This window comes from Porites lutea, chromosome 7 (assembly GCF_958299795.1).
Source record: "Porites lutea chromosome 7, jaPorLute2.1, whole genome shotgun sequence".
Lineage (NCBI taxonomy): Eukaryota > Metazoa > Cnidaria > Anthozoa > Scleractinia > Poritidae > Porites > Porites lutea.
Genome location: NC_133207.1, coordinates 27,089,526 through 27,107,000, shown reverse-complemented (window position 1 = coordinate 27,107,000; position 17,475 = coordinate 27,089,526). Strand labels below are relative to the sequence as shown.

The following is a 17,475-nucleotide window of genomic DNA, read 5'->3' as shown; positions in this document are numbered from 1 at the left end:
ATGATCGCAGAACTGTTTTTGGAACTCAAGAAAATGTTCAGAAATGTAATATGCGATCTCCCGACCAGCAATGTAGCATGAACATGTCTAAACGTCTGCAAAATTAGCGAACTTTAGATCCTCAAGGATATTCATCGAATATTTATTAATCTGTGTTAATGAATAGGATCGACTTCCCGTGATTCGCGTTACCGTTTGATACAAAGGTCTACTAGATATTTATTGACATTTTTGTTATTGGTCGATGAAAATTACTTCGTGTATGGACTGTTGCAAAAGAAACACTTAAAGGAAAGGACAGATTTAGTGACTTCTTGTGCGACTAACAATTTGAAAGGATGGTTGGCTATAATGCCCCGGGCCCTCTGGGGCTAATGCACAAAAACGTTTTCAAGAAACTACTGTAAAAGACTTCACCTCAAAAAATTAGATCCGTTACAAAAATTTCATTTACTATAAATTAGAGGTAGTAATACCACCCTCGAAAGCTTTGATCAGCCGAAGCCAGCAAAAAAGAAGTACAGACTGCCAATCGTTGAAGCGCAAGGCCGCCCAATCTATTTTCATGACTAATTAAATTTTCTAAGAATTCGACTTCTCGGAAGTTCTGATCTTAACGTAACACCATCAAGGTCAAAGAGTCTACGTCTTGTCTGGCCGAGTGCTGCATTCACGCAAAGTTGAAAATACCCGCCATAACTGACCTGTATTAAATCCGTATACTGAGCTACACCATGAATGTATATCAGTTCTGTCAACGTTAGTAGCCATTATTGAAGAGTCAAACTCAAACTTATTAACCTCGATGTGATGAATTGCTGAAAATTCTTTCATCGTTGTCTTTTAAGCGTGTATGACGAAGCATCAACATTTACAACACTGTTATCACATAAATTAAAGATCATCATCATGGAGAAAACAGAAAGTGATTATTTATAGTTGTCATAAAAAATTCTAAGTTTCTGCTTTAGTTTAACATATCACAAATGTCCAGCTTCTCGGCGATAGAAAGGCTCTGTCACTAAAAATCCCAGCGCTAAAAATCAGCGAAAGGAAATTGCTGGCGGAGTTCAGCTGTTAATGGAACATACACCAAGTACGCGATAGTAAAGCACAAAAATAGTGCAGATCCCAGTATTCCAATGAAACAGGCAACCATCTTGCCACCGGAAGCATCTCCTTCTCCCTCTCCACATCCAGATAGCTTCGTAATGAAGCAAATCAACAGCTTTAAGTGCCCAAACACACTGCAGATCGCCGAAGTTACTGGCTTCCAGATGGGTGGTGTCACAATTGTTTCCGACATAGCTATCGAGAACAGTATGCCACTCTGAATATCATCCTTGAGGAATAATTCCAAAAGTGAGATCACTAACTCAGCGGAAACAAAACGCCGGTTGCACTTCTTGTCACAGCTACGCCCTGGAGAGTCGCATCCGTCACAAATACAGGACAGGTGAAATTTAATGTAGTAGAGGTAAACCCAAATGATAGCGATACTGCAGACAAAGCCGCACAGAAAACTCAACATTAGGAAGCCCTTGACGACAATGCTCTTTGTTGTAGCTCCGGCGAATGTACCATCGTTGTATATCAAAGACAAGGTATTACAATCGAAATAGATGTCATATAAGTGATACACGATCAAAACCATGTAATATATAATTTTCGTGAAACAGCAGAACATGTACATGATCAAACTCGTCGAACTGATACCAATACAGACTAGGAAGATGTGAAACCTCTTTACTTTCGCTTTCGCTCGGTTGATTGCGCTTTAATTTTTAGATGATTAAGCATTCCAAAAAAGAAAAAAACGAGTTCCTTGTACAGACACATATAACCCTTGGGGAAAATGTACAAGTCAACGAATGTGCGGAAGAGCACATGCGATATCATGCCCAACGGTGAGTAAATTATTTCAGTCATTTTTGATGGACCCTCAGACAAAAACAATTGCACTTTATTTGATCATCAATGTATTTAGCACCAAAACTACTCTACCGACTGAGCTAATGCTGCTGCGGTAAACACTAGCGGTTAATACACTAACCTCCCCAAAATTTTGCATAAACTTCGTAGCAATAGATCATAATATAGGCTCACACTATTCCTTAAGGCTTTAACGCGACTACGGTAAAACTCCTGCATTTAAAAATCGAAACTGGAAGATCTACTCAATTCCGAAAACTCCTGAAGATCTTAGAATTTGTGATCACTACATTCTTAGCTAAATTCAGTTGAAAATGAAATGCGCTATATTATATCACTGTGACCTATATGCTGATTTGAGAAAACGTGAGAACGACTCTTTTTATGAAAAACAACGAACGAAATATATTATTTACAAATTACAATAACCATGATAAAGTCTGTTTTCTTTACAACAAAACTGATTCGCATATCAGCAGGCTAACTGCTAATTTCGTTTTTCAAGCATTTGAAAGACGAATAATAATAGCTAATTATACAATTCAATTACATTTGTATTTCCTTAACTCAATCTCCTTATTATTGTATTTCAGCAGGTAACACCATGTATAGAAATGGTAAATCTGAAACTTCTTGTTCTTCTTGTATTTAAAAGCAGTCACCCTTAGGAAATGGCTTACTGACCGCTTAGTGCAGGTTGACCTTTTAATACAGGTTTGACAAACCTAAGAGTTATTCAAGACAATAGAGACTTCAAGGTCTTCAAGAAAGGGCGAAATATCTACACCAAACTGACAAACGACAAACTGACCTCAATCGAACCTCAAAGTGTCCGACTCTCCCTTTTCTTGTGCCAAAAGAAAGGATGCAAGTAAAGGACTACTACTGAGCGCTATGCATAAATGCACAGTGTTTCTGTTAGCCAGTATAATACATCTTGTCAAAGTGACCGTTGTAATAGAGGAGAAGACAATAGAAAATAACTTGACGGACCCACAGAAAAGGTGACAGCGAACTCTTCATAGAGATGACAGTTTAACTGCGCCCGAGGTAAGTTTACAGTAATTAAGGGAGATCATTTCCGGGACTTTGGTAAGTGACCGAAAATAGAGGCTCGCTTAATACAGGTTTGACTATATCTATATTTTTAGGACCGCTAGTTCATTTTTTTAACACAACGTATTGTCAGGAGTGGTGAAAAATTTCCCTTGACGGAAGAAGAATGCGGAAAATTGTCGGCTTGCCATTTCCTTGAGCGGTCGCATAAATGTCACAACTTCTAGTCTTATGGCATTATAACAACCTTCCAAACATATAGCTTTCGAAACTTTTGATTGTTTTGATTGCGGCGACTAGATGTGCTTGGACCAAAATGAGCTTAGTAGCTAGAGATAAGATAAGAAATAGAATCATGATTTTTTAAAAAGTAAACATCGCTAACATATTTAACTCAGTTCACCTTTTGAGTATCGAGTTATTTTTACCAAGATCAGTCAGAATTACTTGTCTCCAAAGTAAGATAAGAGTTTCAAATAGCTAAATAGTTCAGGGGCACCCAACGACAATTTTGTAAAATATCTGTTCGGAAGACGATTTGAGATCACCTAGAATTTTCGGAACATTTGTTGTTAAATTTCTGGCTTGCCCGCCTCTCCTAGGATTTTCGAACCCCCTAAAAATGGTAAAATTGCCCATTTTTAACGGATTGTTACCCTAAAAAGGTCACCTAGAATTTTCGGGAGCCTTTTTTCTGGCTGAAATTTTCGAAAAGGTAAGTTTTGATCCCTAAAATTTTCGGATCCCTTGACTTTCAGCTAAGAAATCCGAACAGATGGCTATATCTACCGTTTCAATACTAAAATACGTTCAACAATGCTATGTTTAAGTGGTTTTGAACTATATTCTCGTTGGGTGCCCCTGATAGTTGCTAAATTTCTATACAACCTAGTAACTTTTCATAGTATTATGTGAAAAGAGAGTGCTATCGAATTTATTCTTACTCTGTCCCTATTCTTACTCCTGTTGCTTGCCAATAGCTAAGTAGACATATTTGGTGGGACTCTTTTTAAGCACTCAAGGTACGGTTTTAAATACGTGAGGATGAAACACAGACACACCACTGAGCCTAGTATCCCAGTGACGCAGGCCAACTTCTTGGGACCTCCATGTGGTTTTGTTTCCCCTTCACCACATTTACACAGCTTTGTAACGAAGCAAATGTTGAGTTTCACGTGCGCCACAACACTACAGACTGCAATCCAAAAGGTTGTAGAACACAAAGTGGGTCGTGACGAAATGGAACCTGACTTGTATAACCCAAACAAAAAACCGCTTTTAATAGCTTCCTTGAAGACTAATTCCGCGAGCGAGATCCACAATTCTGTTGCGACAAAAGATTTGTTGACGTACTTGTAACACCAGTGCTTTGAAACTGTGCAACCGTTATCAATGCAATCGCAATGAAATTTAAAATAATAGCCATACACAACAATCATGGTTGAGCCGAACACAGTCCAGAGAGTAAAAGTGAAGGCAGCTGGATACAGCAAAGGGAGGCCTTTGAAGACAGTGGCATTGATGAAACTTCCACATGCCGATGTAACAAATGGACCGTCCAATGGTGAGCTTTCTTCATCGAAATCACAACTGGGGACAGACAACAGAATCTTCAAAGGAAGGCCGAGAGTAGTGTTGATTGCGGCTCCAGCGAAGGTTCCAGTGAAGAAGCAGGTGAAGGTCGTCCAGTTGATGCCAATGTCGCATAGATGATAAAGGATCAAAACTACGTAATAAAAAACTTTGTAGTCCAACGCATTCATCGTATAATTATTCTAGGAATGACTGGATGCAAAATTTGCTGGCGCTGTGCTTCCGCTTTCACTTGCACTGTTACAAGGATACGTTGGAACTCACCTCGTAAGTGATCCTAATAAACAACACCCACTCAACGTTTATCTTTCATTCTTGGGATAATTGACACTTTTTACTATAAGCCAATCAAATTACTCTTTTGATGAGGGGCAAGAAGCTCAGGTGCACGGTCAGTTCAACACAATACTATATTAATGACGCCCTGTTAGTTTTAATTAATATACAAGCGGCGTGACCTTAGAGTAGCGACGTAGCAAGGTAGATAAGTGGTGATAAACGGCAAGAATTTAGATTTAGTGGCTAGAGAGCCTGTCATCCCACCTCCTCTTGTCCGCAACTTAGATCCAAAGTACTACAGCAGTGGACACCATCAGCGCCAATGCTATAGTGAAGAAATGGCTTCCTCGTTAGTACTTGAAACTGAGGGTTCTGATTTCTTTAGAATAGAGATTCGTACCGGCCCCCAAAAAGAGCTTCGTTCTGGCTCGTTTTTTGAAGTTTGTTTACAAATCTCATGTGAAAGATCTTCCTCGGCGCCGATCCAACTCACCGCGGATAACTGAGGAGCTGAGCAAGAATAGGTATTACGAGATCAAAACGATGTATAGAATTAATATACAATCTTCACCTGGAAACACAGCATAAACATCTTCAAAATCTACGATCGACCTTAAGGATATCTATAACCTGCGTTTAATACTTGCTTCGCTGAATAAGTACCTGAATAAGGTTTCTTTTCCAGGTTCGTTTATTAAACCTGGCGCTCTTTTCTTGAAAGTCCCGATAATAAACATGATGCTCGGAAACTGTTGTTGTTTACATTCACGATAGAGGTCTCAATAATTTTGCAGATAACATGACGAAACTATCAGTTTTAAACAAACGAAAAGGACTTCTTTTCTTGTTAGCCACAATCAGGCCTCGTAGCTACCTTTAACTCATTAAGCAGGGGCGCCCAATGGATATGTTCCTCAACATATCTGTTCTTCAGGTAAGTTTTGCTGGCTGGGAGATTTGGAAAAAATAATATGTCCCTAGAAGGAAAGTGTTTCTGGTGTCTGAGAGGATTTGACGTCTAGAATAACGTCTAACGTAACTTCTATCAATATGAATAAAGTGCATGCTACAACTCTGCAGTGTTAAAAATTATAGCGGCAAGTCCGGCCAAACTCACTCTTCATCGTTGTACAAGTCGTCCGACCAAAAAAATGCAGCAGAATCAAACTGATTTCACGAACCCTCTGTTTCTCGAGCTCCCGATAATTCAAACTGTAATATACTAACTTCCACCAGTCAAACACAGATTTCACCCTCCCAAGCCCCTTTTTTCGAGCCCGGTTGGTATAATTCAAACCAAACTATTTTCACCAGGAGATTTGAAAAATCTGGATTCCACTGTATTTTACATGAAATAGATTTTGACAGCTCTTTATCGAGTACTATTTACAGAGTTCGCCAGTGTCAAGTAGATATGACAAATAAGGTTTTTCAAAAGGTTTAGTTTGATTTATTTAGTTGGCTTGACAGTGAGAGGCTTTCAACAACTTTTGTGAAAAAAAACGAGTGCTTGTCAAGCAAGTTTTATGAGTAAGGTGGTTCTTTTAGGGTTCGTGATTTGCTTGCATACTTCAGTCGTCCTTTTTGCTTGAGTCAACATCGTCATTGTTGTTCTCCATCTCTGTAATAGCTAACACACCTCCTCCGATCTTGGTCACCTCGGAGAACAGATCCACGCTGGCGATGGGTTCGTAATCTTCCGCTGCTTTCTCGGCAGCTTTTCGGACGTGCTTGGCGACCTCCGAGATAGCGGTGTCGAACTTGTCTCTGTGCCTCATAACAAAGGGGCAAATAACAACGTTGTAAATGACAGTGGTGCCACTCCAGGGACCGGGGAACATGCACCAAACAAGCAAGAAAAACTTCAGTAAATAATACAGCGGAATCCACTCCAGAAAAATTTCCATGAAGTTTACTGTGCTGAAGACCACCCAATAGGTTAGCCATTTCGTATCATCGTTGACATTTCCAGACTCGATAGCTTTCACCGACGCATACGTCGGAAACACGAAGCCAAGGAAGTAACACAGAAGGTTTGCAGCATAGCCAACCGCGAGGTAGAACAGTATGAAGCAGAGGCCACAGAGAAAGAGAGTGTTTCTTCGAACATTAGTGGCGGCCTCTAGCTTATTTAGCAGGTCCGTGAAAATGTTTCGCTGATCTAGGAGTTCATTAATGGCTTGGATGGAGACACTTTTTCGTACTTTAGCCACAAGGTTGGTACAAATGGCCAGCGATCTACCTCTGTCCATCATCCATGGGGATTTCAGTCAGTCGCGGATCAGCGAGCGGAGCAAACTTTTGTGACGTAACGTCTGTTGAATCAATTAATACCAAATTATCATAATTATCATAATTATCATAGTACTGCACTAACCCATTGATAGCTAATTAAGTGTAGAGACGTAGGAATTATTGTGAAATTCATCCTAACTTCGGTAGTTGCAATTTACGCGTGCCGGTGCACTATCAAGCTCTTCAGCCTCTGCGTCAAATTTGACCACGCGCAATTTGCATAGCATGCTTGGCAGTCGTTCGAAATAAAGCTGTTGAAATTGAAACTGAGAAATTGGAAAACGGGGGAAATTGGCGGCGCTCCACGACGGCGTTCTCTCGCGCTCGAATTCCTTCTTTTGTCTGAACGTTTAAACGACTACCACGCTGTGATTTATGTAGTATTTTTCACTAAAATAACCAGGTACCTACATTGTGCGTCTCTCTCGATCGAATTTTTTACTCTAATCGTAGCTGTTCGTTGAACAGTCCGTTCAACTATTTGAGTCAAATGTTCGCCACGCGCGCGCTGTTTTAGTTTATGTTGCGCGCGCTTAGCCTGAATTTCAGAGGATTACTTATAGTCGTTACTCCCTCAGTAACGTGCTAAATCGACCGGCCGTTAATGCCGTCCAGTGACGTCACTACTCCTTTGCTTTAATTCAGGCAAAAAGTAAAACACGATTTTAAATAGGCAAATAAAGAAATATCGTCCGGAAATGTCTACATGATACAGAATTGCTTTACTCTTTCGGTCGTAATTCATGTTTAACGTTCAAACTGTCAAGTGCACAGTGCAGTACTCTGAAAGAATCTGTTGTAATTCAATTATCACGCAATGAGATAAATACACACACGGAACAGTGTGTGTATAAAATGCGAGCCAGCGAGCCATGCAGTCCATTGAAGACTCATGAAAAAAAAAATACAAAAAAAATCAAAAACAGTACATTAAGTGAAAACTAACCGTTGTAAATAAGTGGTTAACCCTAAACAGCGCTTAACCCTAGCCTTAAAAATGAGTGCTTAACCCTAATCCGTAAATTGAAAGCTTAACCCTAATCAATACAATGAGAGCTTAACCCTAATCAGTATAATAAGTGCTCAACTCCTAATCTGTAAATATGCAGTGTTTACTCTATTTTTACTGATGGCTTTTGTGACTTACATGGTTCGCGGGCTCGCAGTTTGTCAAGACCCCATGGAACACTTAGTGTAAAAATTAAACAACATAATTTGCTTTAATTGAAAAGACTGAAACTATTTGTATTGGTCCTTCATGAAGAAGGAAGAAAACAAGGAAATAAGAGAGAAAAGCTAATAGAATTATTACATTTGACGGTGGAAATGTAGAAAATGAACAGAAAATAATATATCTAATACAGCAACAAAATTGACTTAACCACAGGGCCCCCACACATTGTTATTTTATAGTAAATGTACTGTATTTACCGTTTGCTTGGCCTATAAGGATATGTTGCTAAGTATGCCTAAATCAATGACAAATAAACGTTGAATTACCTTACCCGTGGTATATCGTCGTCCTTTTGCCTCAAAAGCGGTTTTTTGAGCGATTTTGAAGGATTTAGAGTTCGCAGTTTACTGAAACGGCTAGCCGGCGAGCAAACTCTCCTATCTCCTGTAGGAGAGGACCCTGGGAACGAGGTTGAGTAATCGATATCAATCATCGATGAATATCGCTTTCCGATATCGAGCGATAGAAATCGATGAAGAAAAAAGTTGTGACTTCGATTAATATCGACGATTTTCCGATAGAAATCGATGGTGAAAACCGAGAATGGATTCAAATGGTCACTCTAGACGGAGTCTAGAAATAAAACATTTTTCTATAGAAAAGTATAACAATTTTTCAGTCAAACCTCAGCTGCCATATGGTACCGTGAATGTTGATGTCACTTCGCCATGTCTTTAAATTTTTCCCAGACAAATTAATTTTCTTAAAAGTCACTAAGTTTGGTCGTCATAGCTAAAACCAGGCTAAAACGGTTTTAAAGTAACTCAAGCTTTGGAGGGTCTCAAAAGCCCTCCACCCCTGTATGAATAGCATTTATTGTAACTCAGCCAGTCAGTTTGGTCGTGCATTGAATTTTCTGTGGCATTGTTTAGTCTTTAACAACGATAGACTGAACAAACTCGACTGTGGGTTCTCGCGGATTACCTCCCATTAATCTAGCCTGCGTAGCAAGCGTTTCCGTGTGGTTGCGGAGCAAACAAAGACCGAGGGACGACGAGGAACGCTATTTTCGGTTTTGGCCGTGCGAAAATTGGAACAAGAGCCAAAAAATGATAGAAGGGGGAGGTCTTGATCGCCCCATTTTTCGCGCGGTCTTTGACTCTCGTTCCTTTCTTTGCTTCGAAACCGCACGGAAACGCTTAAGAAATGGACGTATGCGTATAACAAATAGGTTACATTCACGTTTATTGAGATATACTGCTGAAAATGTACCGCGGTTACCTAATTTTAATATGTTCTTTCTGTCGTGAATGCCGAAGGGCCGTTCTTCACGATATCACAGTTTTAAAGCAAAACAGGGTTTATTTCACAGCTTCGATCCTCACAGTACAATGGCTCGCTCACACACTACACAAAATCGTGACTTTCTTGAATCTACAGTGGAACCCCGTTAATGCGACCACCTTCGGGCCATGGGAATTTGGTCGTATTAACGGGGTGGTCGTATTAACGGGGTAGGGTCAAAGTATGGTGCAAGATGCTTTTAAACTACATTCTACTACATGTATACCTTTAATCCGTTATAAATCAACCTTTTTGTAGTTAATTAACAACCTTACAACCGCAATTCAATGCAACTGAACAATGTAACAGTAAACGAAACCGAGTAATTAGAAAAAACACTGACTTCTTTCAGTTCCTTGTTATGAAAGGAAAGGGCTTGTGATTTGTCTCGAAGAGCCGTTTTCTATATTGTAGCTTACAACACTTTCACAATTATTACAAAGTTCAAAGTTCTGGGAGAAAAGAGAAGGAAAGGGACTTGAAGAGAAAAGCCACAGTGGGAGGCAGCAGAAACAAGAAGGCAAAATAACTTTGAGAGCCTCGAAATGCTGCAAAGTGAAGTCTTTCAGATCTTTTCTATTATTTATTCATGCATCCTTTTTGCTGCACACAGCAATTTACCAGATGTCATGCTAACCACTAACACCTTTGCCTAAAAACATTCAATAAAATATTAGTAATGGGTTATTGTTGTCGGATTGTGTCTGTTTTCATTCAGCAGCCCCACCAAGCATTTTGACTGGTCGTATTAACGGGGTAATTTTATAAAGAGAATAACGACTCAGGACTCCCAAAGGTGGTCGTTGGTCGTAATAACGAGGTGGTCGGATTAACGGGGTTTTCAGATAAGAAAATAAGTGGGCTTTTGTTCGGGCCACAAAAAAGTGGTCGCAATAACGGGGTGGTCGTATGGCGGGGTTCCACTGTATAAGCTTTAGTTTTTAATGCGATCTGTCATCAAGTTCTCTGTCGCTCTGACAGATGAGTGAAACTATTAATAACAAAATCAAAGGAATAATAAAATCACGCCATCTCACAATCACGCTACACTCTTGCTTCATAACATTTCAGCTCGTGCTAACAAACGTTTTCATACACGAACCGTTTTCGTGTTTACCAAAAGTTGATCACGTGATCAACTAGTGCAAAAGGCCTATTGACCACTACTGAAAATACCATAACATACGATAATTGCAAGAAAATTGATGCTACCGACATAGTTATAGCACTGTTCAAATTGAAACCAAGAAATTCAACCAATGTTTCTGTTGTTGTCAGTGAATAGACCTTGTCACGGTTTTCGACGCCATCTTGAGAGAAGGCAAACACGTGAAAAATTACAGTGTTTGTATGAGAATCTTATGTCGAATAATTTCCGTAAAACGGCTGTTCTGAAAAAAATATCAATTGTAATCTAAAGCTACAAAGCAAAGGATTGTCCTAAAAAATTTTGAGGGTGTATCTGTCCTTAAATTTCTCCCGAGGCTTGCTTTAGATTTTCCATACATTTGTCTGTAATTTTCCCGGGACTTTCTTACAGACAAATGTATAGAAAATTTTAAAAAGTGGTTCTAGGTCTTCTAGTGCATGTAACGCCCTCAAATTTTTCAGGAGAATTTTTAGGAGTAAAGCTTTAGTTTACAAATCATTTTTTTTTTTTCAGAACAGCCGTTCTACGGAAATTATTCCACATTAGATTCTCATACAAACATTGTAATTTCGCTGTGGCTATATGGCCGGTAACCGGTCAAGGTGTTAAAAACACTAAATGACCGGCAGTCCCATATTCCGTAAATTTCACAAAATCAAAAGATTCTAGCTAATCTAATCTATCATATGTCCATTAAGACAGGTCAAACGATCATGAAATGCTTTATAGATCTCAAGTCTAGTGTTTGGTTTACGCTGGGCTCAAGACGAAACCGTGTTTTGTGACACTTAGAACTTTTTTCAGCTCGACTGCCGGTCAAAGTCCTCAAAACACTAAATGGCCGGCAGTCCCATATTCTCAGTAAATTTCACAAATCGAAAAAATTCAGCCGTTCTGAACTATCATAAGTCGTGATCCTGATCAAACCAGCCGGTTTTGTGGGATTTCTATATCATGTTTTTCTTTGGATGTTCGTTACTATTTTCTGTCCAAAGCATGGGGTGGAGGGCGACGTTTGACGTCATAACATCTTGACCTTTCATGCGGTCTCCGCGGAAAACCGGCGGGAAAAGTCTCTGCGCGTTGGTTCCCTTCTGGAGCTGAAATACACTTCAACATTATCTTGTCGACGTTATGATGAAACAAAAAAGTTTTTTTGTACAAGGTAATCTTAACTTTGCGTTGATGTATGTAAATAATATCGAGTGTTCAGTATTCGTTCTTTGCCATTGAGTGGACCGCGAAATTTACTGAGAATATAGGACTGTACTGCCGGCCATTTAGTGTTTTGAAAACTTTGACCGGCAGTCGAGCTGAAAAAAGTTCTAAGTGTCACAAAACACGGTTTCGTCTTCTAAGCCCAGCGTAAACCAAACACTAGACTTGAGATCTATAAAGCATTTCAGGATCGCTTGACTTGTCTTAATCGGCATATGATAGTTTAGATTAGCTAGACTCTTTCGATTTTGTGAAATTTACTGATAATATAGGACTGCCGGCCATTTAGTGTTTTGGAAACCTTGACCGGTTACCGGCCATATAGCCACAGCGTTGTAATTTCTCACGCGTTTGCCCACTCGTCATAACCAGTTCACGTTGGACGTACGTCAGGTACGTGCTGTGATCCTCTTCCGAATAAGGCGAAAACGTGTTGTTTTATACACTCTAAAGTCGCTAAGTTTTCTTTCCCTTCAGCAACCAGTACATAACTTACTGCTAATTCCTCATGGTCAGGTTACTTCGTCTTCTTCGTACTCGTGATAAAAACAATTGTAAATTGCGGATAAAAACTTGAACACAGACAGTCTGTCAAAATATTGGCTTTCATGAAACACTAAACAGGTCGTCTCCCGAGGGACCAGACTTCAAGTGATTTGTTATATGGCTGGAAATTTTGAAGCTGTAAATGTTGTCTAAACGGCGGCCGTCGGTCAACAGTGCACTGTTACCCTCTGACGTCATAGAGTTTTGCGATGGCGCCCGCTCAGAGATTTTGGCGGGAAACAGTTTCATTGTGAGAGGTCATGTGACCTCGAAGTATTGACCAATGAGAGCGCGTACTGTAGGGAAAAATTTCCAGCTATACAACCAAACTTGTTACCCTTTGTAATAAATGTATCAATAGAGACATGTAGTCAGGTTACGTTTTTGCTTTCATTGATAAAAGCCATTCGGCATAGCAATTAGAAATTATTGGATAATTAGCGGAACAGACAAAGCTAAACAAAATTGGAAAAATTGTGTTATCATTTAATTCCTCTCTAGATACGAAAACTGCATGAAGGCCGGAGCGGTAAATTGGACGAAATTTACTTCAGGGGTGGATCACTTAAAAGGGAAATTGAATATAGTCGACTTTGTAAAATATATACCATAAAGTAGCTTAAAAGTTTGTAAGTGCTTTTTTTAGCGCCCGAGGTGCTTATTTTATTCCTTAGAATACAACATCTCTCGGACAAGATAATACTTGTTATTTGTTTTAAATGGACAAAAACTGTAGCATGAAACAGAGTGTTAAATTGTGCTACATGTTGGCTTTCAATTCTCTGTGCAAGCCTGTAAGTCCTATCGCTATCCTCAAGCAAATTACTTTCAGCAAAGGCCATATGCATTTTTTAAACAATCGACCTACTTAAAAACCTAAATAGCCTAAATTTCTGATATTTGCGTTTTTTACCTGTTTAGACAAACGCTGGAAAATGCTGCTTCTTACTCGCGGCTTTTTACTGTATCAGCAAGTATGTAGCAAGCATGCGCAGATGCCTTACGATCTTCCTGTTAATACTTACAGCTCGTGATTTTTTCAATATGAAATGATTGAACAGTATTAAAAAACATGATGATCATGATTGCCTCAACATTAACCGCAGTGTTGAATTGTTAAAGTTTACGACAAGTAACCAGTGTATGATGGCCAAAGCTACCTGCTCAGCTTACTATCCGAAAAGTTCTATTTGCTATGTCGAATTGTCGCTTTTTCAGTTTCATAACAAGAAAGTAACGTGACTACAAGTCTGTAGTCGGATGTTTTATGAAAGCGAATAGTTTGACAAACTGTCTGTGATCAAGTTTTTTCCGCAATTAAGAATTGTAGCCTAATTGTTTTTATCATGAGGAAGAAAGGAGACGAAGTAACCTGACCATCTGAATTAGCAGTAAGTTATGTAGTGGTCGCTGAAGGGAGAAAAAACTGAGCACCTTTGGAGAATAAACAACACGTTTTCGCCTTATACGGAAGGGAGTCACAGCACGTACAACCAACTTGAACTGGTTATAAAAAGAACTCACCTGAGTGCTGCAATTCACTGACAACAACAGAAACATTGGCTGAATTTCTCAGTTGCAATTTGAACACTGCTGTAACCATGTCGGTAGCATCAATTTCTTTGCTTTCCGTTGTCGCTGTTCTGTGTTCAATGTTCGCGGTCTCTGCTTCCATACCAACAGGACTTCGTTTGGATAGTTACTACGAGGATCAGGTCAAAGGCTGCTACATCCATCGGCGTTTGCTTTGAGCTGGAAAAAGACTCAATGAGGATTACCAAGACAAACGGAGAGGAGGTTGTGTTTTACACGAAACTTGACCATGACATGCTCTACTACCAGATTTTGGACCAAGGATTTATCGAATCAGTTTTTTAAAACTTAAATTTAATTCTTTTTTTGCCACTGCACAAACTACATTTTTCAATAAAACTCAACACCAGTAGCTCGTGTAGTTCCGCGAAGGTTTTCAACTTTTGAAATCATTCCTTTGATCTTAAGAATAAGTATGATGGAAAATTATGGTAGGTTATGTTTTGTTTCCTCTTTGTAAGACCTTAAATTTTTCTACGGCGAGGAATTTTTCCTTCCTGCAAGATTTCTCAGAAACGTCTGGGCGAGAACTGTCTAAACTCTTCGAATAAGATCAGTGGCAAAGGTTATGGGGACTCCCAAGTTTTTTGTCGCTTTTTTCAGCTAGCTTACAAGGTTTTTAAGGTATTGTATGTCCCATTCATATCAAGCCCCAGTCCAATGATAGTTTTCTTTTGTGTACTGATTTGAAGAATCTTTTTCCTGCAGTTTAAGCAAAAACAAAAGAGACCTTCAGCATCAGGTTTTTCATGGGAAACGGCAAACCGCAAACCGCAAAATGTCACGTGACCACGGCCTTGCGGTCACGTTTGCAGTTTGCAGTTCACGTTTGAACCGCAGGAAGGGCTTCCAGCGGTAAGTGATTTACGGCAAGGTTTTTTTCCACAAAAAATTGTACAGCTTCGCGTTTAAAGGTATGAACTACCTTTTTATATCCGTTTGCGATGTGTTTGTTGGATTTTTGATCTCGAATCAATGAATTATTGCTGATTTTTGGGCGATTAAAGTGATGCACTTCGACTTGATGAAAACAACATGGCGGCCCTAAACAATGAACGCGTAGTTCAAACCAATTTTATATTCCTTTCTGCCGTACTAACAAAGGAAAGTATTCTGTTCCAATCCAGAGTTAATTTTTTTTTCTATCTTGTTAAGACTAAGATATTCAACAATGTTTCTGTTGCTGTCAGTGAATTGTGGCACTCGGGTGAGTTCTTTTCATAAACAGTTCACGTTGTCTGTACGTGCTATGATCCTCTTAGGTATAAGGCGAAAACGTATTGTTTACACTCTAAAGTCGCTAAGTTTTCTTCCCTTCAGCAACCAGTACATAACTTATGTCCGTATGATCAGGTTACTTCTTCTTCTTCGTACTCGTGATAAAAATAATTGTAAATTGCGGATAAAAACTTGAACACTGACAGTCTGTCAAAATATTGCCTTTCATGAAACAATTAACATTTAATGAGTGACTGGTTGTCTCCCGAGGGACCAGACTTAAAGTAATTTGTTATAGCTGGAAATTTTGACGCTGGAAATTCATTATATTAAACCTTGCTGTAACGGCGGCCGTCAGTGAACACTTCACTGTTACCCTCTGACGTCATAGATTTTGTGATGACGCCCGCTCAGAGATTTTGGCGGGAAACAGTTTCATTGTGAGAGGTCATGTGACCTCGAAGAATTGACCAATGAGAGCGCGTGCTGTAGGGAAAAGTTTCCAGCTATACAACCAAACTTGTCACTCTATGTCCACTCTTTGTAATAAATGTATAAATACAGGCATGTGGTCAGGTTAAGTTTTTGTTTTGATAAAAGCCATTCGGCAATTATTCGGCATAGCATTTAGAAATTATCGGATATTATTATTCATTCAAAATATTTCCCCGATTCTGATTGGAGAAAAGCACACGCATAATTCACCATAACCAGTTTCTGATGACCAAATTTGGAAGAATTTTGTGTTTAACGAGGAAATGACGTCAAAATGCAGCGTTCGTGCAGGTTAAGGCACCGTTAACCGAGAAGACCTGGGGACGAGGTTGAGTTGTTTTGGTTGTGAACTTGAATAATGGCGGACATTTCACTCGTTTCAAGAGTAAAAACTAGGCGAAAAATAGCTAAAAACATGGCAAGAACAACAAGAAGACAACACGAAGGGCGGCATCAGCTATTTGGAGAATATCTGCGGAGATGGACAAACCTAAACGTGCACTATCGAAGATGAACTTAACATCGATGGATCGATGCGGGTAAGCATGTTTTAGCTATGTTTTTAAACTAGGAATTATTTTAAATGAATAATAGGACAATTATTGAATTCGGCTTTCGTATCATATGAAGAATTATGGAGATCTCGGAGGGTGTTATCCGTCGAGGCCGTAGGCCGAGGCGGATAACACCCTCCGAGATCTCCATAATTCTTCATAAGATACTCAGCCTCATTCATTGATTGTTAAGTTAGCGGAACAGACAAAGCCAGACAAAATTCGAACAATTGTGTTATTATTTAATTCCTCTCTAGAAACGAAAACTGCATGAAGGCCGGAGCGGTAATTTGACGAAATTTGCTTCAAGGGTGGATCGCTTAAAACGGAAATTGAATATAGTCGACTTTGTAAAATATATACCATAAAGTAGCTTAAAGTCTGTAAATGCTTTTTATAGCACCCGAGGTGCTTATTTTATTCTTTAGAATTCAATCTCTCTCGGACAAGATAATACTTGTTATTTGTTTCAAATGGACAAAAACTGTAGCATTAAACAGAGCCGTTAAACTGTGCTACGCGTTGGCTTTCAAGGCTCTGTGCAAGCCTGTAAGTCCTATCGCTATCCTCAAGCAAATTACTTTTAGCAAAGGCCATATGCATGTTTTAAACAATCGACCTACTTAAAAACCTAAATAGCCTAAATTTCAGATATTTGCGTTTTTTACCTGTTTAGACAAACGCTGGAAAATGCTGCTTCTTACTCGCGGCTTTTTACTGTATCAGCAAGTATGTAGCAAGCATGCGCAGATGCCTTACGGTCTTCCTGTTAATACTAACAGCTCGTGATTTTTTCAATATGAAATGATTGAACAGTAAAAAAATAATGATCATGATTGCCTCAACATTAACTGCAGTGTTGAATTGTTAAAGTTTACGATAAGTAACCAGTGTATGATGGCCAAAGCTACCTGCTCAGCTTACTATCCGAAAGGTACTATTTGCTGTGTCGAATTGTCGCTTTTTCAGTTTCATAACAAGAAAGTAACGTGACTACAAGTCTGTAGTCATGTTTTATGAAAGCGAAT

The 17,475-nt window shown here is 39.3% G+C and overlaps 1 protein-coding gene and 1 pseudogene across 1 annotated transcript; both read right to left on the bottom strand.

Annotated features, from left to right (window-relative positions):
- Positions 1-481: 481 nt before the first annotated feature.
- LOC140944134 (uncharacterized) lies at positions 482-4,288 on the bottom strand. Its single transcript, XM_073393257.1, has one exon. It carries the CDS (start codon positions 1,691-1,693, stop codon positions 1,037-1,039), a length of 657 nt encoding a protein of 218 aa, XP_073249358.1. The 5' UTR covers positions 1,694-4,288; the 3' UTR covers positions 482-1,036.
- A 1,999-nt stretch (positions 4,289-6,287) lies between these two features.
- On the bottom strand, positions 6,288-7,171 carry LOC140943931 (receptor expression-enhancing protein 5 pseudogene; annotated as a pseudogene).
- Positions 7,172-17,475: the final 10,304 nt, after the last annotated feature.

Bases quoted from the DNA above. Each gene is read 5' to 3' on its own strand.
- LOC140944134 (XM_073393257.1), bottom strand. From the start codon at position 1,693: ATGTACATGTTCTGCTGTTTCACGAAAATTATATATTACATGGTTTTG.